The 25,237-nt window shown below is 51.6% G+C and overlaps 4 protein-coding genes and 1 pseudogene across 4 annotated transcripts; 2 read left to right on the top strand and 3 right to left on the bottom strand.

The window, feature by feature from the left end:
• Positions 1-839: 839 nt before the first annotated feature.
• On the bottom strand, positions 840-3,290 carry SAPIO_CDS8998 (uncharacterized protein; the record flags this gene model as incomplete). The annotated part of the gene is made up of 2 exons (XM_016790509.1): positions 840-1,481; positions 2,391-3,290. The coding sequence occupies 2 exons, from the start codon at positions 3,288-3,290 to the stop codon at positions 840-842; spliced, it is 1,542 nt and encodes a 513-aa protein (XP_016639812.1).
• A 3,733-nt stretch (positions 3,291-7,023) lies between these two features.
• Positions 7,024-8,530, bottom strand: SAPIO_CDS8997 (uncharacterized protein; the record flags this gene model as incomplete). The annotated part of the gene is made up of 5 exons (XM_016790508.1): positions 7,024-7,254; positions 7,332-7,672; positions 7,725-7,831; positions 7,894-7,934; positions 8,390-8,530. The coding sequence occupies 5 exons, from the start codon at positions 8,528-8,530 to the stop codon at positions 7,024-7,026; spliced, it is 861 nt and encodes a 286-aa protein (XP_016639811.1).
• Positions 8,531-10,293: 1,763 nt separating this feature from the next.
• SAPIO_CDS8996 (Peptidase family M3) lies at positions 10,294-12,674 on the top strand (the record flags this gene model as incomplete). The annotated part of the gene is made up of 5 exons (XM_016790507.1): positions 10,294-11,527; positions 11,705-11,764; positions 11,823-12,132; positions 12,197-12,400; positions 12,476-12,674. The coding sequence occupies 5 exons, from the start codon at positions 10,294-10,296 to the stop codon at positions 12,672-12,674; spliced, it is 2,007 nt and encodes a 668-aa protein (XP_016639810.1).
• Positions 12,675-13,011: 337 nt separating this feature from the next.
• Positions 13,012-17,201, bottom strand: SAPIO_CDS8995 (Peroxisomal biogenesis factor 6; the record flags this gene model as incomplete). Its single annotated transcript, XM_016790506.1, has 2 exons — positions 13,012-13,615; positions 13,675-17,201. The coding sequence occupies 2 exons, from the start codon at positions 17,199-17,201 to the stop codon at positions 13,012-13,014; spliced, it is 4,131 nt and encodes a 1,376-aa protein (XP_016639809.1).
• Positions 17,202-20,253: 3,052 nt separating this feature from the next.
• SAPIO_CDS8994 lies at positions 20,254-21,864 on the top strand (annotated as a pseudogene; the record flags this gene model as incomplete).
• Positions 21,865-25,237: the final 3,373 nt, after the last annotated feature.

Genomic DNA, 25,237 nt, shown 5'->3' with positions numbered 1-25,237 from the left:
GACGCCACAGTAGATCATCCACAAGTGGTACGGTTTTTCCTCCGTCGGCCAGCATCGCCAAATGGATGCCCCGTCCTGCGACCCTCGACTCCTGAAACAGGGGACAACCCAAAAAATCAAGAAAAACATCGGCACAACATTCCCGTGGACAAGCGTCGTTTCCGATCGCCAGCCAAGAGCCAAGAGCCAAGACATAGACCCCGAGAGTCCGACTGTAGTACTTCGTACCTGTGTAATCATTTCTTCGCATCCATATCTCGGTCCAGGCCCTTGAATTAGACTCTATCGACCAGTACTTCGCACGAGGCCCGGAAAATCACCAATGATCTCGAGTCTCCCATTTCCCGGAAGCCGACGAGATGGATCGACATGGACCAGCCAGGTAAACCCCGGTGTAGCGTAGAACAGATCAAGACCAGCCTGCAACCAATCACCCCTGTTCATCTCCTTGTAGAGCCCACGCGAAACAGGACGGGACATCGATATTGTTGGAATGTCAAACCTACTTTGTAGTAATATTAACAACATCTAGACAAAATAATCCGTATCCGCGTGGGCTACTTCGTATTACATTCATTATTGCCTCCCCAATCCCAGCTCCTCACTGTTGTCAACCCATGCCGGGACTCTCGTCTTTCGTATTGCTGTGAAAAGAAGAACCCTCCCACCCATGACCGAACGCCGTCTAACCCCTAATACTGTTTATACAAATCATCATCATTATTCCGCATCACCCATGAAGTAATATCCTATAAACCAGAGAACCAGAGGTCTCCTCTTCGGCCAATGTCGAACCGACCCATAGAAGGTATCAGAGGTCTCGACTCGATGATCGCCCCTTAAAGTAGGAACATAACCAGTCCGATAGCTAGTAGTGACACTGGTGCCATCGATTTGGCAGCCGCGCCGCCAAGTATTATGGTTGGCGCAACAGGATTGGATGTATTGTCGGGCCCATTCGAATTCGCGGAGTTAGATTCGTCGCCATCCGATCCTCCGTCGCTGGCTCCCGCGGTTGGTGTGTTTTGCACCTCCGTCGTCGAGGATCCGCCATTACTACCAGAGCCTTCAGTTGAGGAGGGCCGGGGAACAGTAACAAGGGAGCTAGATGCTTCGCTTCCCGGATTCGGAGTAGGATTTGGGGCAGGAGTCGAGGGCTCTGGTGCTGGCGGTTGCTCGTTCGCGGTGGGCTCGGTAATGGGAGGAGCGGGTGGTGGCGTTTGGGGCTCACCAGGTATAGGCTGATCGGCGGGGCAGGGGTATGTCTGGCCGGGCTTCTGGTAGCCGAGATATTTGGACGGTCGCGAGTAGTTGTTGAGGACGCAAGAGAAGGTATAGCATTGTCCCAACGCCGGGTCGAAGAGCGTCGACATGCAAGAGGGCGTCGCGTTGCAAAGTGACGTACAGGCTTCGTTGCTGCAGGGTGCGTCAGAAGCTGTGGCTAGCGCCACTGCTGAGGCGAGAATTAGAGTCGCGACATGCTTCATCATCATGGTGAGTGGGGGGATTGTATTCCCGCGCAACGAGGAGAGTTTCGGAAAAGTGGAATTACCTGCTTCACCAACTCTGGAAGCGGAGAGAAATATTGGAAGAGGCCGTCAGGCATCGCCATAGCTTTTTAATCCATTTTTGTTTCCCAAAAGTTGGGAGGCTGGTGAGGCTTTCTTGCAGTTTCCACTGTCTCGGCGGCAATCACGTGCCCGCCTGGGATCGTGGAACATTAGAACACCAACCACCCGCAATTAAGACTTGCATCGTTCCAAAGCGCTGCATACCCTGGCAAGAATGCAAAAATGAGGCCAGTTTCAAGGAATGCCCTTACGAATTAATCTTGCCAGCACATCATTGAACACTTCAGTTCTGAGCTGTGACGTGGGGCTCCTTGGAAATGGATGGACACGTTCAAATCCCCACTTCAGCCAACAATACGATGGCGGGGCAACTCTCATCATCTCATCAGGACCACCTCACCCACTTCCTCGACCCAAAAATGAAATCGGGTGCGAACAATGTTCTTAAAACATCAATTCAATCAGCAACTTGAATGCTCTTTAAATGCTAGCCAGGTCGGGCTATTGTCAGCCCTCTAAACGCCTAAGAACTCCCGCCGCCCTGCCCCTTCCCGCCCCCAGTTAATGCCCATTTTTACTCGTACAATGATTATTTGTTACAGGTAGCGATCGACGCCGCCCAAGAATGATGAGATGGCAGTCTCCGCTAGGTCTATCGTTATCAAGATGTACGCGCTCGCTGGCAATGCTTCAGAATCCAAGGATGGCAAAGTGCCTTTTCTAATGGTATTCGTTTCGACGGATCAAGAGTAAGAAGCTGCAGTTTCCTTGAGTTAGCCCGATTCGACTCAATAGCCAACAACAACGATGATCACCTACAGAATTGATAAAGTCCTTGGCCTCGGCCGATATGGTCGAAGGCAGAGGCTTCATATCGCCCTTAACGATGCGTCTCTTGGTCATGATCGGAGAATCCTCAAATGGCGCCTCTCCCGTCAAGAACTCATACGTCAACACCCCCAGTGTCCACTGGTCAACTGCCCTATTGTATGTTGGTCTCCCCGGCCGCAGCATCTCGGGAGGCAGATAGTCGAGGGTACCGCAGAGCGTTTCCCGCCTATTACTCGGTGCGTGCACGCTGTATCCGAAATCCGCCAGCTTCATCTCGCCGTGCATTCCGATCAAGATGTTCTCCGGCTTGAGATCTCGGTGCATAACGTTCTTCGAGTGGAGATACCGTAGAGACTCGGCGACCTGCGCCGCGTACTTCGCCGCCCGCCTCTCCGAGAAGCGGCCTTCCTTCCTCAAGGTCTTGTACAGCTCGCCGCCCGATGCGTACTCGATTAGTAGGAAGATCCGCCTTCGGTCGTGGAACCAGCCGTAGAAGGAGATGATCCCGGGGTGCTTTAGGTTGCTGTGGACCTCGATCTCTCGTCGTACGTGGACCTCGGCGCCGTCGTGGCATATCTCGTTCTTGTTGAGGACCTTGAGCGCACAAATGTAGCCCGATGGCCTGTGGCGAACTAGGTACACGCGTCCGAACTTGCCCTTGCCGAGCGGTCTCCCAATCTCGAACATGCCCAAGTGGAGATGCTTGCTGAGATTGACGGGCTTCGCCGCGCCGTCTTGTAACGTACGTGGAGCCGCCGCATTGTTGTCGAAGATGGACCGGCTCGTGGGCGCCGGGGTTCGATTAAGGCAGGAGAACTTGAGGAGCTGCGATTCGGGGGGCGGGCCCGATGCGAAGTCGGTGACGTGTTGGACCATCGTGGTCTCCATTGTGGGGACCTCTTCGCTTGACGGGGAGGGCAATTGAGCGTGGTTGGAGATGTCAATCCTTAAATGTTCGTTGAACCCTGTTGGGTGAGAAACGATTGGATTTGGAGGGGATGTCGGAGTAGTATTATTACATTGTGCTAAGCTTGGGACCCTTGGCCTTGTTTATTTGAAGGTCCGTTGCTGCAGGGACGGGAAATTCCCCGGACTTTCCACACCCACACAGGGTTGAGACAAGGACCCATGATGCTGACATAATCACCACCCTCATTGCACTGCAACTACACAGGTGCCGAGGTACAATTCCACGACTCCTGATTCTGGCTCTTCATTGTCTTCACTCCCCTCAAGCTCAGTTAGGCGGGAGTTTGCCGGCCCAATGCTTGGGGTATTAAGATGGATTTACCGGGAGACTTATAATACGGAAGGTTTTCTCACAAGCTTTGCAATTCTTCATTCCCCGTTGGGAAATCATCTCAGAGAAAGGAATGAGTGCCTGACATGTTAGCGGGGGGAAAGAAGAAATAACCCATTGAAACTGGAAACTGACGAATGAATACTCGGGGAAAACTTGTGATGGGGGAAGGAGATAGCTGACTTAGCGCGTTATAAAGCGCTTCGAAAGAAAGTATCTAGTGATCTATTGGCGATAGCAGAGAGCGTGTCATAGCCGTCTTTGAACAGCCCTTTGATTTGTGGCTATGCTTCTGAAAATCGTGTGCTTGCATGGTTTGGGTGTTTTAGGGCAGACAAACAGGAACATTGCTTGGGTCCGGAAACAATCAACACCATTGACTTCGTGGTATTATGGACTTACCCTGCATTATCCACTATACACAACCCGCTGCCTATGGGCTTTCATTTTAAGCTCAGCGAGAAGAAACATGATGTGGCGGCAGAGAAGAGGGGCAAAGGGGACTCGATGCGTAGAGGAGGAAGTGGCTGCTTCTGCGTCAAGAAACTATGACTATTTCGGGGAAGTTTATTAGCAATATAGCAGCCTTGTTAGGCTCGAGCGGGTGCTGTCACTAGAAAGAATAGTAGTAATACCAGATACCCGAATGATCATGCTTCTTTCTCCCTATCTGCTATCCTACGGCTAACGGGGGATTTCCCTTCCTTTATATAGCAAATATAAATACCTCTTTCCAACCGGATTATTGCTTTCCTTCCTCCCTCCCAACCTCATCCACCAACTGCTCAAACAGGAGCTCCTTCAGCAGCATGTCCTAGTTGTTGTCGTTAAAATGCACAAAAATCTTCCATTATATATCAGCATGTTTCCTTCCCCCGTCGTCGAACATCTACTACCGGAGACGGTAGGCATCCTGGGTTTCTTCCCCGTCTCTATTGAGCCCAAAATTCCCACACCGTCACAAAGTCGGTAGGAATAAATTGTAAGTCTTCATTGCCATTCTTGCTCATCACATTATTCATACGGTAATGGCAATCATGCTCATGATAATTCCTGTCGTAGGGAACATGCATGGGATCATAGCTCAAGACCGATAGAGCTGCCATATCTCCAGGAGCACGCACCCACGCTGCAGCCAGACGTCCTCTTTCCAGATCACTTGCAGCAATGGCACCCACGTCCTGAATCATACGAAGTTTTTTGATAGTAGGCCGCATCATGTGAGGAGGCCGCAAGACGAAGGCACCTTGCATATATAACTAGCTCGTCTTCCTGCAAACACTCTACCTTTTCTTCCTCCAACACTTCGTTTCTCTCTTCTTTGTTTATCCAGGTGTCATGCCGCCTAGCCATCATCGACCCGAACCAGTCGCTCGATCCATGAATAGCCAGGTGTACTTGCGATTTGATCCACCCGCCGATGCCTCCGATGGCGATCAGCCCTCTCAAGATATTCATCTTCGACAACGACTTGTTTCTATTATCTCGGTCAGTTTGTATGCCCCCAACAGGACACATCAGTCTCGGGGATGAAGTGGTTGCCAGCAATTTCATATGGGCTTCGAGCTCGGAAGTGCCAGATCAGGGACTTTGGCGAAATGGCTTCTGCGTTCTTTTCGCTCTCATCCGGGGTATAGATGGCTGGAAAGCTCGCACTGGTCTGCGATCGGTTCAGCAAAAGAGAGCACACTACGATATTATATGACTATAAATCCGAGGTCGAGTCGAGGAAAATGTACTTCGTCGATTCTTCACACGTTCAGGGAGCGCGAAGACCTTCACCATTGGCCAATGCTCTTACCCCATCTATTCCAGAGGATGCAGAGTCTATAGTGCCGGTGTCAACATCGAGCGGCCCCACGGTGCCAGGCAGAGCCGCGAGTATTGATGAAAGCTTGCGGTAACGCAATGTCAGCGCGAGCTTTGCTCTATATATCAATTCGGCATGGACTCAATAAGGCGCTGCCGCCTGTAGTCTCATCAAGGTCCCTCTAAAAGCGCTGGGCTTTCATTACACTCGATGAGCAAAATACCTGACACTGGTGGACGAGGTTTCCTGTCGAATTCAAGGGGAGTCTGGATCTTACATTTTGTCCATAAACGCTAGTACATACTTTGCGACTGGCTCTAGATACGGCGAAACAACTCGAGTGGGATAAAATCGACCATCTGCCGAGCAAACGAAACGCGCTCGCGGCGAAGCTGATCGACAACTTTTGTGCATTGATCTGGCAGAGACAAAGAGACTTCCGGGTAGACACGGAGCGTTCGGCAAGGTCAAGCTTCCTCCCATATCTTTCCACTTCCGGCGAGCAACATAGTCAACAAAATTTCTATCAATTTGTTCAATGCGTCGCACGATGCGGAGACGAACCATGATCCGGTTGGCCTTTCCTCAACGACCAAATTGCAACTCTCCTAGCCCGTCTGCTGAAATGCGACGAGATTCTTATATACGAGCAAATGGCGAACGAGGCTGCCTAAGCGATGGTGCCTGCTGTGCGCGGACTCCAAACTTGATGGATGAAGACGAGGATTTGCCCAAGTCACTCGAGCACCAGCTACTCCCAACTCAGCCAGCCTAGTTGCGGGGAAGGTGCACTGAGAAGTAAGCACTATCAACTTTGGGCGGGGAATTAGGGTATATCTAAGACTTTGTTCGGCAGCAGCGTACTGGGGAACGCGATGAGAATGGTGACCTGGGCGATGGTTGAGGCGGGTGAGGTTGACGAGAATAATTGAGGGGATCAGCATTCAGCCTGACCGGCAGACTAGGTCCCTCGTTACGCTCTCCAAGTCGACGCCACATCTCCTACCCCCAGCGATGACACGCGCCTCCCCTCTCTGCGCAGAGCGAACGGCTCGCTGTAAGGTGTATCTTGCAGCATCTTCGATTGCTGCGCCGTCTATTGATCTTCGCACTTCAGGGCGGTCCGGATCTAGGCACTCGACGATGCCTCGGTCGATTATATGCCGCCAGCTCCAGCCATTTGGGGAGGGAGAGGGGGGAAGAGAGGGGGGGGGAAGCCGCGACTCCTTGGTGTACTTGACTTATATCACGGCAATACAAATAAGAATTTCTACCACGGGGTCAATGATCTCAACTAGACTACTGGCCAGGGTACGGACTAGGACGGGCAATTATTTGTGGCGTATAGTAATAAATGCACTTGTCATACCATAATGTGCTTCACAAACCGTATATGCGAGAATCCAATGTGACGTGTATCGCCATTCCAATGCGCAACCATGCCAGAATGATGGAATCAAGAGGCGCGACCCAGCTAAACCCCCCAAGACCACAAGCAAGCCCACTCATCCTTACTCAGGCTTCCTGCCCCAGACCACTTTGACCTTGTAGAACCCGTGGATATCGGTGTTATTCATCTCACGGCGAAGGTGGGCAGCGTACACCCCGACCTCTTCTTTTGTCCACCCCTGCAGATTCGCCATGTACAATACATAGCCCTCGATGTCAGTGGCGATGGCCGCATAGGCGAAGGTCCCCAGTTCCTTCAATTTCGGGTCCTTTGGCCATCTCCCCATGGGCACCTACGGTTCGTCAGCCTCAAGTCACCCCGTCAGAGCAGGAGGAAGGGTTTGGATTGGGGGAATTCTGCCCGACTCACTTTAAAATCCCTCTCTTCAATGTCGACATAGCCCGCCTCTTCCATCCCCTTCGTCTGAGTCCCATCGACGACCATACTGAAGGTCGCTCCGATCTTCTTTCCCCCCTCGACGAATAGTTTTCCCCATTGAGACAACGCACTCGTCTCCGTCACCGTGCCGTCGTCGCTAGTAAAGAAGGGTGCCGCCTCAAAGCTTTCGAAGTATCCTCCGGGCTTGGTGCACCGAAATGCCTCCTTGAACAAGTCATACCAGCCCTGGACGCTCAGACTCCCTGTCATGTATCTCATGTGGAAGAAGTCGATGGAATCGGGGGCGAACGTGAACGGCTGAGTGCAGTCATCTATCTCACTATAGCTAAGTTAGCCTCAGACGCGAAGTCCAGCGGTGATTACAGTAGTAGCGGGCCCACAATTTCACATTGGGAGGAACCCAAGTTGGCTGGATAGGGGAAATGTCGGTTCCGATGACCTCGCAATTGGGGAATTTGTCCCCAAAGTCACTAGTTAATGATAATAACGTTAGCGTACGCCCTGGTTAAAATGCCATGAAGACAATACCTACACTGCCCAGAGCCCTGTTCCGGTGCCAATATCCACCACTTTCTGCAGAACGAGTTAGCATGGGTGCCCCCAAAGTTCGGCTGGCTGCTTGCCTGGATATCGTCTTTTATTGGCGCGAGATAGAGCTTGCCGTCCAAGGTAAGTGTATGAACATGATGGCTTCTAGGCGTTAATAGCGTCACGTCAATGAATCACTCGCGAGGGACCTACGTAATGTCCATTGCCTCGTTTTGTTTCGCATCATTCGAGCCCCTACGGGTGGTGTGTCAGCTATCCTGTAGACCACATCACCAGACGATGCCGGGGAGATTTACCAGTACTCAGTATTGGGCCTGTCACTGTGATAGGTCCTGCCTAGACGGTCCTGTATTTTAGGATGCTGGAGCTAAGAGAGGCCGTAGAGGTGGCATTATCCTCCAACGTCGAGTCGCCATCATCTGCATCCTACAGCTTCTTTAGCTCATGGTCAACAGGTGTAGGTTCCGCTATCCACTAACCAATGGCGCCTGTGCCCAATGATGGCCCGGTAGTAGATCATCGGTTTGCGGACTCGGCGTCCTTTTCGGGGGGGACTGAGAGGCGCGCTCTTTGCCGGGCGACCCCGCAGGAGTTTTCTTTCCTTCGCTCTTGCTCTCCATTGTGATGGACGTGAATGGTAATAATTGGGGAACGAAGATGATCATCCCATCCTCCAGTCTTCTAAAAGGTTAAACCCTCATTTTGAACCACGTAACGGCGACGACTCTTGAGCGGGGTTCCCACTTCGATTGCAACAATTCGACATGAAATTCAAGTGTTGGGGCAGGGATTGTGTGAACGGATGCAGGGTTCGGCTTCCCGAGCGCACAACTACTTGAGGCAATTGGCCGAGTGGAACAGAATGAACGTCAATGGCATGAGCGAAATTGGGGTCCCCAATAGAACGCCACCATTTGGTCGACTTGCTTCGAGCAGATGCTTTGAACTACGGCCTACCAAGCTCGGCGCTTCCACTTTGGTCTCAATACCAAGCTAGATCGGGCAGTTCCGAGAGCCCAATATCTGCAGGGTCTGTGAGAACGGGGGAAGGAATAAACATAAAAGCTTACAAAATACGAGGAGCCATTTGCCGCACGGTGAGTGTTCAAACAGGAATGTTCCGTTTCTCAAACTCGACTCCTTCAAGGGTCTGTGACTACTATTTACTGGATCGTCCCCAAACGCGCCTAAAGTAGTCGGAACGGGCCGAACCATCGTCATGTTCCACGACTCACTAGTGCCTTCAATAGCGTAGTTTGTACGACGTTGATCCAGCACAACTGTAGTCTTGTACATTAGTCGCCTCCTGAAATAACGAGAAATATCCCATCTTCCGGGACAGGTCCCATGGATTCTACGCTCTACGGCCAGAGCGGAAGAAGAGTGATTGGTACGAATCAACAATCCTCTCAATCCGCCACGGCCTGTTGGAATGACTCCGTGAGCTGCTAGTTCCCCTTCAGGTCACTCCTCGGAAACATAGAACACGACGACACAGAGCCCATGCATCTGATTAAATGCCACGGGAGCAGGTGTTTCTTGTTTCACAACCATCTCCGAGGCGTGGGAAAAGACCAGTTTAGACGATGAAGCTTAGCGATTTTTTTTTTTTTTTTTGGGGGGGGGGGGGGGGGGGGGGCTGCGCAGGTTGCTGTCCGTAAATCTAGATGGGAAAGATGAGCACCCCATCAGAGGCATAGCATAGCATCGCACCATACATGGACAAGATGACAAGATACGGGAAATGGATGACGAAACCCATTTATGTACGGCAATCTAGAGTCTCGAATGCACCTGGAAACGGAAAGAGACACCTGAATGAGTGGAATGATGGAGGACGCCTGGCACTCGACAGGGATGGGTGAGAGATGGACATCATATCTGAGCCATGGCTGGCCACTTGACTAAAACAAAAGCGAAGCTTCCGCGTCGGGAAACCACTTCCAAGCTTTGTCCTACCACGTTCTCTGAAGAGTGACGTCCTGCATCTGCAGAATGGATCCCTGTCATAACGATAAGGAGCGGATAGCACCAGAACCATCCCCTATACAATCGCCAGGCCTTCTAGGCCCTATACCATGTGGTGTGTTCGGCTACCCGCGACGTCATGTCTCACGAGGCGGATTCGGCTAAATCCCACCGCTTGCATAACCTCCTACATTACCGCAATCTACGCTGCAAAGGAAACTGGGCAGCTGGCCATCATTGATGCAGCGTCGCAAATCAGGAGGTGGTAGGATCCTTTTTAAGGGTTTTGTGTGTGAGGTATTTAACAAGTTATCTTCCAGTACACTTTGGTCGTCTTCGAGTCATGGACGGAGGTCTCTCACTGTTCTTAACAACTTCTGAACCGAGGCTTCCAGACTTCAGTCAGGATCTCTCAATGGCGCCCACCCCACCACAACCTCTCCCCTTGGTTCCAAGGTTGGATGAGATCGTTCCCATAGCAGAAGAGGCTATATCCCAAATCCGGCGGACCAGAAAACAGATCTTGGAAACCGTTACGCCAGATACTGCAACCTTTTCTAACACTATTCAGCCGCGCGCGGAACTTCGGAATACAATTCAGGCCAAGTTTGGCATGATATGGGTCCTCGGATACGCATCTCCAGATAGAGAAGTACATAACGAAGTTGACAAGGTGCGAGAGTTGATGAGGAAGGCGAACGCAGAGTGGATGTCCGAAACCTCATGGTTCAAACTAGTCAAGGCCGTCGCGGACAAGGACGAACCTCTCCACCCCGAAGATAAACTCTGGCTGAGAGATGAACTGTTAAACTACACTCGCTGTGGGCATGGGATCCTCTCCCAGGAGCAGATCGAGAAGTACCTTAAAGGTCGAAACGAAATTGATGCGATGCGAACACAGTTCGCTCAGAACCTGAGGACTGAGAACGGTGGTATATGGTTCAGCCTCGAGGATCTAGATGGTATTCCAGCCACATACCTAGATTCGTGGAAGAGCAGCGAAGCAGATCCGGACAAGAAATTCGTCCATTTTACAAATGGTGGCACCAAGACTGTCATAACCTACGCGAATAAAGGTGAGACTCGGAAGCAGATGTACCTTGCCAACGACAAGAAGGTCCCAGGCAACGTCCCGCTCTTCCAAGACATCATAATGCGACGTGATATCCAAGCTCGGATGCTAGGTTATGCTAGCCACGGTGCCTTTCGAGTCGAACGGCGAGCGGCAAAGTCTATCGAATGGGTTAGTGAGTTCTTAGGTAAACTCCGGAACGACCTCGTTCCTCATGGTAGCGAAGAGCTGCGCCTTCTGAGGGATCGGCGAAAGAAGCACCTTCAAGACCAAGGAATAGACCTCGAGTGCGATGGCTTATCCCCTCCATGGGATCAGAAGTACTACCAGCGCTTAGCCGAGGAGGAGCTCAACATCGACCGTGCCAAGATTTCCGAGTTCTTTCCACTCGAGTATACGGCTCCAGCAATGCTAGACGTTTTTGCGGAGTTCCTTAACCTCCAGTTCTCTCCTGTGCCGCAGGGCGACCTCGAAAGCACGCTAGTCTGGCATGAAAGCGTACGGGTTTGGTCTGTCTGGGAGGGGAGGAATGGGGAGACTAGCTTTGTCGGCTACCTCTACTTCGATCTCATCTGGCGTGAGAACAAGTACCAAGGCTTCCAGAATGTTACTATTGAGAATGTATAGACCCCAGTCTCACACCTAGCTCTCAGTTTTATGTCTTGAAGATGGGGGCTAATAATTCTGTAGGGATATCTAGAGCCGAATGGCACCAGGAGATACCCCTCCACTATCTTAATGTGTGCTTTCCCAGCTCCTCCAGCGGGCAGAGCTATACTACTTAAACACGAGGAAGTTGTCACTCTATTTCACGGTACGTTTCCCCAGTATCTAGCATCGAACATTGATAGCTACGAACAATGTCTGATTAGATTGGGAAGAGCTCGGGCATGGTATTCACAACCTGTTGTCAAGGACAACGCACGCACAATATCATGGAACGAACCTGCCACCCGACTTTGGAGAAATGCCAAGCGTTATGCTTGAGAATTGGTGCTGGATGAAGGATGTGCTTAAAAAGCTGGGCTGCCATTTCTCCAAGTTAAGCCCTCAATATAGAGAGCAATGGCATGAGAAGCATTTAAGTGACGCCGAACCACCCACGCAGGTTCCCGACGAGTTGCTGGATAGTCTAATCAAAGGACGCAAACTCAACCTGACCATGTGGTATCTCCACCAACTGTACGTTGACGGTATTCCTCCGCTAGGCGGGCCAGATCAAGCAGCTAATAACATTGCCGGACAGGGCTGTTTCAATATTCGAGATAACCGTCCACAGTCCCAAGACTCACGAGGAGATCCAGGGCCTCGATGCTCAAAAGCTCTGGTATGATCTGAGGGAGCAGATCGAAGGACTTGATATGAGCGAGGCTAGATTAGAGGGCCATGACCACGTTACCTTTGGCCATCTCTTAGCCGGATATGATGCAGGGTATTATGGGTATTTGACGTAAGGCACTTACATTTCTTCCTTCCTATTCATTGCGGCTCGTCGCCCTGTGCCCCTTGATACTGACAATGGCAGTGCACATGCTTGGGCGTTGGACGTTTTTCGGTCTGTGTTTGCTAAAGACCCTCACGACCAGGAGGCCTGGGAGAAATATCGTCGGGGCATTCTCGAGCATGGAGGGTCTTACGGCGACGAGGTCAAGATGCTAGATGACTTCCTTGGTCGACCGTCAAACTCGGATGCCCTTGTTGAGTATCTCAGTGGCAGTTCATAAATAGACGACGGGCGCCTTGTAAAATGATGAGCGAAAGAACCACGTGGGTTTAACGCCGCCTCCTCGCCACCGAAGCATGCCCTTCCTCGAATGATCTCTCTTTTCTCTCGGGCCTTTCTTATTACGTCTCAGGCTCTCTCACGTAGTAGTAATCACACATCGCCAACAGAATCTATGAAATCCAAAGAAACAACTCTAGAATGTATGTAAGCTTTCCTAGTGTTGGATGAATGCCTCCCCTTTCGAGACCCTGAATCTAACTACCCACTCACCGCACAACCATAATGTTACAAAAACCAAGAAAAAATAAGGTCAATTACAAGCCCAGAACAACCCATCAATACAACCCATCATCATCACTGGCCGTTCCGTCCTGGAACCCAGCAACCGCCTTTCCCTTCCCCTTCGACCTCCCATTCACTCTCCCGAATCCCCCGTCTTCCTCGTCTTCATCGTCATCCCCATCACTAAACCCCGGAAGCGCTAGGGCCTTCCCCTTGCCCTTACCGGCCGCAACCGGAGAAGCTAGGCCCTTCCCCTTGTCCACCACCTTTCCTTTTCCTTTATCCCCCTTCCCACCATCCCCAGCCGCCCTATCCCCCTCAAACGTCCTCCTCACCCTCTCATAATGCTCCAACTCCCCGGCACTAACGCTAGGCACAAGTTCTTTCTGAGCTTCAAGGAAATCCACCTCCGTAACCTGCACTGCCAAGTCCTCCTCCGTGGCGATGTGGTCGAAAAAGTAGGCTGTGGAAATCGTCCTTCCTTCCGACGCGGAGGAGGCGTTGAGCCGCTTGATGCGCGTGTCCACGTGGGCCGCTTGTCGCGTGACGGCTTTGAGCATGGCGTCGGTGCAGAGTGCGTAAAAGTCGGCACCGGTGTAGGTGAAAGGGAGTTGTGCAGCGATGTTGGAGAGGATGACGGACGGGTGGAGAGCGAACCTGGGTATCTTATGTTAGCAAAAAAAGGAAAGAAGAAGAGGGGAGCAAGAAGAACATACTTTCTAGTCAACGCCTCGAGAATCTTAGTCTGCTTATCACGCGTATCCGAAACCCCCAAATAAAGCAGCTTGTCAAACCTCCCCGGCCTCAAAAGCGCCGGGTCCAAAAGATCCGGCCGATTCGTCGCCCCGATAACAAACACGCCGCCGACATCATCCTCGCCGCCCGACATACCATCGAGCTCAGCGAGGATCTGGGAAACGATTCTGTCCATGACACCACCGCTATCGCCCTGATTTCCTCGCTTGGGTGCCACGGAGTCCAACTCATCAAAGAAGACGACGCAAGGGCGCGCGTCGCGAGCCCGCTGGAACACGCGGCGGACATTGGCCTCGGATTCACCAATGTACATGTTGAGGAGCTCGGGGCCCTTGACGCTGAGGAAGTTGAGACTGTATTCGGTGGCGATGGCCTTGGCCAGGAGCGTCTTGCCGGTACCGGGCGGGCCGTAGAAGAGGATGCCGGACCGCTTCTTCATACCCTTGGCGAAGAGCTCGGGGCGTTCGAGGGGGAGCTGGATCGTCTCCGTGATGGCGTCCTTGACATTGTTGAGGCCACCGACGTCGTCCCACGTCACGCTGGGGATCTTGGGGGCACCGATGGCGTCGGAGAAGTTCTTCCGGACGGCGTCGACGGCTGCGTCAAAGTCCTCCTTGATGAGACAGCGGGAGAAGGGACCGCCGGCAACCTGGACGTCACGCACCGAGACCGGGAGTTTGAGGGAGCTCGAGGTTGGTGGTCTGCCGTTTGTGATTTGCTCGAGGCGGGATTGTTGCGCGATGACAGCGCGGTCTACGACGTCGACGAGGTCTCCCGCTACGAGTGCGGCAGTCTTGAGCGCGATATTGCCAAGATCGACGGCGGGGTCCACGCTGACGCCCCGGTCATTGATCACGGATTTGAGGATACCCTCTCTCTCGGTCTCGTCGGGCGCTCGCACCTCCAACTCGTGGGTGAACATGCCTCGGATGGTATCGGGGATCTTGTCCACCTCGTTCGTCGTCGCAATGAGGACGCGCACGCTCTGCAATATATCCTTGAGTGAAGTGGCGATCCGCTCAGCTGTGAGCGTCTCAATATGCCGTATTACCAGTGCGCAGCAGTCCGGTCCGCAGCCGATCGCGCGGTCCGCCCTGGTTGTCAGGTATGCTTCGGTCTTAACGTCGCCTCCACTGCCACCAGACTCGCTAAGGATGTCGTAACAGTCGATAGTAAAGGAATGAATACCAATATCGGCACACGCGGCCTCGGCTACTGTCGCCTTTCCAATATCACGATGGGTTGACACGAGGAGAATGGCGACGGGCGGCATCTTTAGATGAATGGCCCTCTGGCTTGAGGCTGTGGCAATGAGCTCCCTCAGTTGCCGCCGTATCGGCGAGATGTATCTGACCTCAGGCTCCGACAAAGATGAGGTAGACGGCGCATCAGGGAGCGGCTTAGCCCCCTTCTTCAGACCGAGATAGTACTGCCAGTGGTTGTCCTTCGTGCCGGGAATGCGGCTTATCTCGAAGCCAGACACGTTGAGCATAACCGACAAACTATCCACGCTCGCTACGGAGCCCCAGAGTTCCTCGAAAGTACCATGCTCGCCCTCCTCTGACTTGCTGACCTGGATATGGTCAACCTTGAACCAAGCGACAGCGGTAACAGTTGAGGTTCCCTTTCCAGCAGCAGAGGCGCTAAGGGCCATCACATCATCAACCTCGGCCCCGTCAGAACTCTCCCGCATCGCCTTCCCGAGACGAGCGTCGACGGGTATAGCAAGGAGATCGCCGGTGCGCAGGAGCCTAATCTTGCGTGCGAAATAGCGCTTGATACCGCCCAGGACGGCGGTCTGGTATGCGCCCTCGGTGGTAATTGGCGATTTGACGCGATGGATGCGAATGTCACGCGCATCCGGTGGACGGGAAGCATTCGTAAACTTGGGCAAAGTTCCCTTGCCTTGGTATGAGCCACGCTTAATGGCGGAGATGCGAACGTACGAAGCTCCGTCTAGGTTTGCCTGCAGGATGGGAGAGATGTACGCGGCCGGACTCGTCGGTTTTGGGACCTGGGAGTCGAAAAAAGAAGGCCTCCTGCCGTCGTGTCGCTGAGAACTCGGAATCCTCGTCATGGGCCTTCGCGAATGGCTTTCGGGAAGACTGTAGACCCTCACAGGGCGCCAGTTTGATACTTCCGTTTCATTGTGGTTGAAACTGCCGAGACCAAATGCGCCGAAGCCGTTAACCGGGGGTTCCTCGGAGGCTTCGATGCGTACCCAGTCGCCGGAGAAACAGCCAATTTTGGATAGAGAAGTGACATCGACATAGACTCGCGCCTCTTCATCGTCCTCGGGTGCTGGCTTCGGGTGGAGCAAATCGTCCGGAATAGGTGCTATCAAGCCATTCGCCTTAAAGAGGCGGCCCCGATGCCTGTCTTGGCGAGCAGTTGTAGCGGTGAAATTGGTGAAGTTGGAGAACACAGAGCCAGGCGTGCTGATGCCGTTTACCCTCCTACCACGACCAATGGTGGTCGGAGTTCCCGGCTGGATGGTCGACACACCGCTGGCGAGGGTCGGCGGTAGCGTAGGAGCGTGTAGCGAAATCATGTCATCCATAGAATCATCCGAGAGGTCATCCTCGTCGTCGTTGCTAAGACCGGTGTCGTCGGACTCGTTCTCGGTAACGGATACGAAACCATCAGTTTGGCCGTCGGCGTCCGTCTTGTAACGTTCCTCGGAAGCGGAGTAGAATTCGTTGGTATCTTCGTCATCCTCCCGCACATCGACCAAAGCACGGCTCGAAGAGATGGTCGGGCGAGAGTGTTTCGGAGCATGTATCCTCCCACGACTTAGGATAATCCTCGTATTTGGCGAGAGTATCCCCTGCGAGACGGGCTCGCAGAGAAGAATCTCGCCAGGGTTTGGAGGCACGTGTGTTACTGGGTGAGGGGGAAGCGGTAGGGAGAAGAGATCCCCACTATGTATAACCGTAAGCCCCCCGAGAGCAACGCGTAGCGCGGTTTCAAGCGGGGGTTGGTTAGGTGACGCAGCGGATTTGCCCTTGATGGCTGATCGGTCCCTATAGAAGGTGCCTTCGCCATTCTCCAAGCGCCTCGTCAGTTCGCTCTCGAGCTTGACGTATACCGTATCCAGCTCGAGGGCGACCACGTCCAGAGCTAATATGTCTATGCCACTCCTGATATGGCTCGACAGCTTCGAAGGAGCGACCTTTTGGAGAGTCTTGGCGAAAGTCTGGAGTGCAGACGACGAGGGCGAGAACCGAATAGTCGAGGCAGATATTTCAGAAGACCGTACTACCGGAACAATTGACCAAGGCGTATCGGCCGCAGAGGAATTCGGCGTCCAGGGAGTAATGGCGATATGGAAGACGGTGGGCTCGGTATCATCTTCGCCATCAGGAGATTCTACATGGCCAAGTCGGCACGTTAGAAAGACGAGACGAACGGGGGAAGAGAGGACGGAAAGCCGAGCAAGGTGCGAATGGCAAGATCCCAAGAACTTGAGAACTCTACTAACCAGCATGACAGTGAGGAAACAGCTCCCTGAACAAATCATCAGATATAGCACCAACATCCCCTTTCATATGGTCGGGTAGGACAAGCCGAGTTGCCACGGGGGGCTTGTCCTCCTTCCTCCTCCTCCTCACACGCCTTTTTGTTATGGCAGAAGGCGCCGCCATCGCTCACGGTCCGGATCTGGCACAAGCGACGAAGGGCAAACGAAATACTCAGCTAGTATTCCGGGAACTGGGATTCGCAAGACTTTTTGTAATGATCGCTGGCGAGGCGGGATCGAGAGGGTCGAAACGACGATTATCGAATTACAAGGTTAATGGAACAGAGAGGGAAGGGAAAAGCAAATAGAGTAAAGACGAAGCAATTGGCATTGTCGATTAATGTGACTCTCCGTCTCGATTTGTCCCGAGGTGGAAGGTCGAGTGTGGTGAGTTCGTCGGTCAAACACCAAGCTCCGCGATGCCGCGCCGAGAATTCAAGTTCAGAAGGTCGAGCCTCGGCACAGTGGCGGCAAGGGCCTGCGTGACCCATTGAAGTTAATGTGGAGGCACTGGAGGGGAAACCGGGGCTGCCTGCATAGCTTGATCAATGAGACAGTCAATTTCAATCCTTGGTCCAAGTGTACAAGGGTACAAATGAGAAAAGCAAGCCACGTAATTTTGCATGTTTCCAGAAAGCTTGTGAATTGTGGCTTGGCTTGTGGCGCATGGAGAAAACTCCCTCGCTAACATCAATGGAGCAGGGAGAGTGGCTTGGGCTCCTTATCGAATCCACAGCACAAGGGGAAACGGGGGCTTCATAACGACAAGCTAAGCTGCTTGAAACTCAACAACTGCAAGGCAATAATCCGATGTAGTATAGTGGTTAGTATACTGCGCTTTCATCGAAAGGCACCGCAGGGGCCGGGGTTCGATTCCCCGCATCGGAGCTCATTTTTTGGTCCTTTTTCTCTCCTTCCTACTATTTATTTTTACTTTTTTATTCAGATTCCCTCCCCAATCTGCAATACATAATAATTCGCTGATTTTTTGCAGTTTAAGGTAGGTCTGGTATCAAAGTACTTTATGTTGTGTATGAGGTCCTTTTCTAGTTAACGAGATGATTGATGTGTCGAACCAATCTCTTCCGACGAGGCAAAGGGGGGGAGTCGAATATGTTCGTTCATTTGATGTATCTCGATCCAATGCCACGGCATCAAGATCAGTACCGATACAAAAGATAATATTGTCTGACCTCTTATGCTTCTTCAAATCAAGATTCATCCACCCCAATTCCCGTTTGTGGCTACCTGCATTCCGAGTCTCATCGAGCCTCCACCTTCCACGAACGGAAGCCTAGAACTGCAAAATACGACTTGGAAGACCTGTCTTATTCTCCTTCTCTTGAGCTCACTTCCAGTCACCCCAATTTTACTTTCGGGCCTGATTCTCGCCAATATCCATAGGCAACAAGTACAAGAGCCCGCTACGATTGTCTCGTCCAAAACCAGGCGGCGTTGATATCAGGGAAACCGCTTCCCATCCTCTTCATAATTGATCAATGCCAACGCAGCCAAGACGGGAAACTGGGCTCTACTTCGCAGCCCTGCAAAGGGGACAATAGTTGATTCCTTTCATCTTGATCAGTGACGGGATATTCCGACGAAATCGAGAGACAGACACAGGAACTGTTGGGCAGTGAAGGGCCGCGTCTCCGCCGATGTTGGGGATGGGTTTATTTACATTTGATCTCTCTCAAGACAATAACGTCTAGAGCCCACAGAATTATCACGTTTTCGGCCTCGGGCATGAAGAACGTGAAGAAACGTGAAGAACATGAAGAACCCAGGCTGAAGCATATGCTTGATTGACAATTGAACTGATCACTGCTCCGACTTCGTCGCGTCGCAAATGACATCGTCGATCAAGCTCTCAATTACATCGGTTTCTCCCACAGCTCGACGCAGGCTCCCAAGATTAAACAGAACGTGACATGCGCTGTGCCTGCGACATCTGGGATCACTTCACGGCCGAACCCAACCGGAGCGCGATGGGCAGAACCTTCTTAGCAGCCAAGCCCGCTCGTCCCCTGCAATTAGCTTTGTGTCAAAATCTCTTAGTCCTATGATAAGCTCACGTCAAACCTCGCCCCATTCTGCAGACCCATTAACCCCTGAGGTGACTCTTCTTGTTTTACGACGACGGGATATGTGATAGGTGAAGAGGCCCCCCCCTCTTCGACCTCACGTCATGACGCTAGTTTGTTTCTTCCCCTATTCCGAGGCACTCAAACAAAGTTTGCATCGAGGCTATGCCGCCGCGGCAATGCGTATATCCATCTGTCACTTGTCACCGTCAGAACGATGACGGAGAGTGCTTGAAACTAGTGGCTTAGGGTGGTTGACGCGTTTTCTTGCTCACCGAAGGCCTTACGGTTTCAATCTTTTACGTAGGCCATGTTCGGTTCAAGAGGAGACTGCCTGAATATAAGATCCTGTGAATAACTAGCCAAGGATGTGATTCTCGGTTGCCTGCTCGATTCAACTTTCCCTAAAGCCGCCTTTTACTTTTGTTATTCTTCGAGGTGGAAACATGTCTCTTGGTTATGGGCAGACAGGGTCATCGACTCAACTGCAACCTCTTTCTCCCTCCCGACGCCATAGCAATGCGGCTCTTCACCAGCGAACTCTAGGTGTATCCTTTGATCGCAAGGATGACCGTGACCACAAATCAACCTTGATTAGGACGGAGGAGGTACTCATCCAACCTGGCAATAGATTTCCTTCATACGTCGAGAAGAAGGCTACGGAACGGCGGTCGAGATCTCCCGAAAGGATCAGCAAAGAACTCGAGCGACAGAGGACCAGTACCTCTGCAGCAAGACAAACCGCAGAGACGAGCCATCACAGAGCCACACTATCTACCTCGACGAATACCTTGTTTCCCCCTCTCCCAAGATGGCCAGCGCCATCTTCACTTCCCCGTAACCTCTTGTACCTGGGCTACCGACTCGTCTCATTCTTTCTAAGCCTCGCTTTCCTGTCCGTCATTGTGTTGGGGGCACTTTTCACTACTATACCGATGGCTGTTCCACGGCCATTAGACAAGTTTCGAGGGATCGGTCGACGACACACCAGGAGACGGTTCCATGAGGAAGAAATAAGTAGGCGGGAGAGGAGAAGACAGCAGGAAGATGCGTGGAAAAATACGAAGGTGCACAAAGGGATGACAGGCGATCAGAAGGACGAGGAGTTTACTCCCACCGAAGGAGGCGCGGATCCCATTGTCTGCGACATCAGATACTATGCGCGGAGAGTTGGGTTGGACGTGGAGGAGTTTGATGTTGAGACTGAGGATGGCTTCATCATCAGTCTGTGGCATGTGTACAACCCGAAAGATTTTTCCGGACCCGCCGATAGAAGTGTCCCGCCTAGATTAGGAGAGTGTGGGAAGAAAAGATCAATGCACAATAGCGAGAGGAAACCGAAATTCCCAGTCCTCCTGATTCACGGACTACTCCAAAGCGCAGGCGCATACTGCGTAAACGACGACGAATCCCTCGCCTTCTTCTTCTGCAAAGCCGGTTACGACGTCTGGCTGGGGAACAACCGATGCGGCTTCGCACCAAAGCACAAGATCCTCTCTTACTCCGATCCGAGATTATGGTGCTGGAATATTCGCCAGATGGGCGTCCTGGATCTTTACGCTCTCACGACCAAGGTACTCGAAGAAACTGGATTCGAGAAGCTCGGCCTCGTCTGCCACTCCCAGGGAACAACTGAGACGCTCGTCGCCCTTGCGAAGGAGCAGCGCCCCGAACTCGGTGAGAAATTTACGGTATTTTGCGCGCTAGCGCCCGCCGCGTACGCGGGACCGCTCATCGGAAAGATGCACTTCAAGTTCATGCGTATCATCTCGCCCTCGATGTTCCAGATCATGTTTGGGATCCACGCATTCATACCGTTCATGATGACGATACACCGAACCATGCACCCTCGCATATACGGGTGGCTCGGCTACAAGGTGTTTTGGTTCCTGTTCAACTGGGCAGACGACCGTTGGGAGAGGGACCTCCGTGATCGCATGTTCCAGTTTGCGCCCGTGTACGTTAGCGCGGAGTCGATGAGCTGGTGGCTGGGACGGAACGGATTCGCCAAACACAAGTGTATCCTGTCAACAAAGGATATCGTACGGGCGGAGGAAAAGGTCGATATGGAGATGGGCGGGTTCGCGCAAGGGAACAAGGAGATGGCGGCTCTCCGATCGGGAGGTCCCGAGAGTCCCACGCTTAAACGGGCCGTGGAGGTGTGTAGGCGCAGGCCTCGGGGAGTTACGGCGTGGTATAACGAGCAAGTACCGCCGTTTGCGTTGTGGGTGCCTGGGAGCGACGACCTCGTGGATGGAAGGAAGTTGCTAGAGAGGTTTGAGAGGGGCCGGGAGCCCTTTGTGAGGGTTGTTCATAGTAAGGTGATACCGGAGTACGAGCACCTAGATGTCATTTGGGCTATGGATGCCGTGGATCAAGTATTTACGGAGGTGAAGGAGGTGCTTTGGAAGACGTGCAATGCCAGGGACAAGTGTCGGGTCCCCAAAGGATGTGAGGATGTAGAGGAATGGATACCTCCTCCTAGAATGATTGATGAGGAAGGTGGAAGCCAATCCAGCAGCAGTAATGGTGCTGATGATTTATGATGTTGCGTTCGGATCAAAGCAAGATAGAAGAGGAGGTCCGAATGTGAAAAGAGATCCGATGATGTATGTATATACGCAATCTGTTGATTTTCAGGACATCCAAACGCCTTGAATATAATACACTTCTTCATCATCGTCCATCAATCCCACAGCTGCCGTTCCATAGGGAGCAATTGTACCTTCGTACAAGTCGTCCATTAACCCTTCAGTAGCTGTCAGGTGGCTTGGCATGTCTTGCCTGTTACTTAAAAATTGCCCATCACCATCTCAGCTGTCTGAGACCTCCGGGATCTACAAAGTAAGTTCAGGAGTCTAAGCAGAAATCGGATGTCCGGTCCTGAACCTTGGAGGGAGCCGCCGACCGAGGGATTCTGCACAACCCCGGAGCGGAAGACTATGAGATAACTACTCAGTACTGAGGAGGCGAAGAGAGTGACCATCAGATCATCTCAAGGGAGGCGGACTCGCCCTTTCTGTGTAACACACCGAACGGCTCGCTTCTCCACCCCGAAGATCATTTCTGATTCATTTCCCCTAGGATCAGTTGCTTTTTCCGCGACACCCGTTTCGTTCACAAGTAGTTTAGAAAGGAAGGGACCACAATTTTGGGGGGCTCTCGATAACGAGCCAGCGGCGGTTTTCTTTTGGAGGAAATTGGGGGGAACTTTTTTCTTCATTTTTGCCATCGGATCCGGATTACTGTAGTGTCCGAGAATGCATTTGCCATGTCCTCCACCCATGTCTCGGATATGGGCTTTCATGGCTAATATGGCTACCTACAGATGCAGGGAGAGGCGTTTGCGGATCGATGCATTTGACCGGGTGGATTTGATGGGTGGCGATACACTGGGGATTTGAACTTGCTCGATTGTACCTTCCAGGTCATGGCTCGTTGATGAGATAAGCGATCGCCACGACAAAGAACGGGTCGAAGCGGGAAGAAGTGCCCTCGGGTGATTGTCTCGGTGCTCTAAAATGAATCGTGGATTCATTGTTCTCCAAGAAGTTCGAGGGTCCTGTCATCCATCCCGTACCGACATCGACCAATGTGTATGCGTGCGTGGACATTTACGGAGGGTTGCAGATGTGCAGAGAGTACACGAATACATGAACTGTCTCCGCCTATGTTGCCTGTAGAAGGCAGCAGAATGAGCACACCTCTTGGCCCTTGATCAAATGCTTGAAAACAACTTGCCAGCTTCATCTCGGGCCTCGGAGTGCAAATAGACTTTTGGCCGGCTTGTCCCAAGTGGGAGCTGGGAGCACAGAGCACGGGGCAAGTGGCGATATCTGTTCTCCAGGGTCTCTCTCGAAGTCAACATCAGATTGATTGATACAGTGAGACTAAAAAAGTTTCGATCACTCGACCCCGCTTTACGTTTCCCTTCAACAACTTTAAAGTCACTCTCCAACTTTAAATAACTATATCTTAACTATTTTTATATATAAAAATATTATAAAATATTATAGAGGTACATAGGAAGTGTCAGAATGTAATTTTAAAAAGATCCACTAAATTAGTACTTCGTATACCACCCTTTTGCTTCAATTACAGCTTCCAGCCGTTTTTTCATCCCACCTGCTAGCTTCTGCAACATCTCAACTTCGATGTCTTCCCACGCCTCCACCGCAGTTGTTCTTAGTGCCTGGAGACTTTCATAGTTCTTTGGCATATCTGCTAAGTCCGGCCGAAGCTTGCAAACGCGTTCTTTAAGCACCTTCCATAAGTTTTCGATAGGGTTAAGATCAGGTGAATATGGTGGCCAATCGATCAGTTCCACCCCATTCTCTTCAGCCCACGGAACCAACTAATCTTGGACTATTTGGGCTGTATGCGTGGAAGCATTATCTTGAATGAAAATACTACCAGGCTCACATATCGTTGGAAGTGTCTCTTCAAGGAGGTCGCGGATAACTTGCCCAGTAACCCCTCTACATGGAAAATCAAGGTCTCCCTGACATTCTGTTAGTGTAGTGCGATTGCGAAATGAAAACGCAGCCCAGAATATCTGCGAATGCCTCGTTGGCTTACTCTTTAGCTGGACTACTAATTTCTCTAGTTATTTTCCCTATTTTAGGTTAGTTGGTGTTGGTTTTTAAGTTGGAATGTGACTGATATATTTGCAGAAAACCCATTTTCGACGTTGCCCTTGACCACGCGCAATTGTGGTCTCATCACTAAAGATAACCCTCTTCCACCATGATATTCCTTTACCCACATACTTCCTCGCAAAGGCCAGCCTCTTCTGGGCATGTTCTTCTGTTAATTTTGGTCGTTGAATTGCCACTTTGTGTATAATATTATGTCGTTGGAGGCATGATATTAGAGTGGTATTTGCGCAGGCAAGATTAGCCTGTTCTTTTAGATTCCGGATGGAAATGAAAGGGTCTCTCTTAATGATTAAGAGAATATATTTGATTTCGTTAGTACTGATGCGGTATGGCTGCCCGGATCGTGGTTCTGATTTTGCTGAAGTTTGATATCTATATCTGATCGCGATGCCATTGACTGAGCCCGGTGGAATGCGATATTTGGCTGCGATAACTGAGCGAGAAATACCCATTCTATAGTTGCGTGTAATAAGAGTCCTCTTATGAGGCGAATGATGTGTTTTTCTTCTTTCCGGAGCCATTTCTGGCTGTGATGTGATTTTTTGAAGTTGGGGATGGGTAAAGTGGGTGACGCGTTCGCGTCACGTAATTAAAAAAGTGATCGAAACTTTTTTAGTCTCACTGTAGCCAATTGATCAAATGGTTTGGTGGGGTTTGGTGGAGGTTCGACACTATGGACCAATTGACGATGCCCTCCATCTTGTATCAAAGTTTGGGCTGTCCAGGGAGTCAAGGCCGGTCTTATAGGGACAGCCATAATATCCCGACTCCATCGTGGTCTTTGTTGAAGTGGACAGGACAAGACTTGGCCTCTCTGGAGGTACTCGATGTACTTGTAATGGTGATAACTTTCCACTAGCGACACGCACTCAGCACATCTCAGTGCTGTATGAATACCGCGGCGCTGGATAAGCACATTTTACTGCCCACCCGCCCAGTGCAGCGGGCCCTGTCTTAGCGCCGTGCTTTGCTTTCCTTCCGCGAGCTCCGGGCTGTTTAGCTCCAAACCCAGCGCTAGTAAAAAGTACTTCAGCACAGGCTCCATCAGCAATTGTCCCCAAGGACCTTCTTTGGTTTTAACCAATCATCATGACCGATTCTGTCGAAGTCCATAATAATTCACAAGCCTCCCAGTCGAGTGGACTTCCTCGTACTCCTCACATTCGACATTTGACCATCCCACCTCACGACCGACACGATCCGACCCTCCCCCCCTCAATCTCCATCCACCCGGGGGCCAAACTCGTTTTACGGCTCTGTA

The sequence above is a fragment of the Scedosporium apiospermum genome (assembly GCF_000732125.1).
Source record: "Scedosporium apiospermum strain IHEM 14462 chromosome Unknown SEQ_SAPIO_0132, whole genome shotgun sequence".
Lineage (NCBI taxonomy): Eukaryota > Fungi > Ascomycota > Sordariomycetes > Microascales > Microascaceae > Scedosporium > Scedosporium apiospermum.
This window is presented reverse-complemented; position numbering and strand designations above follow the sequence as displayed.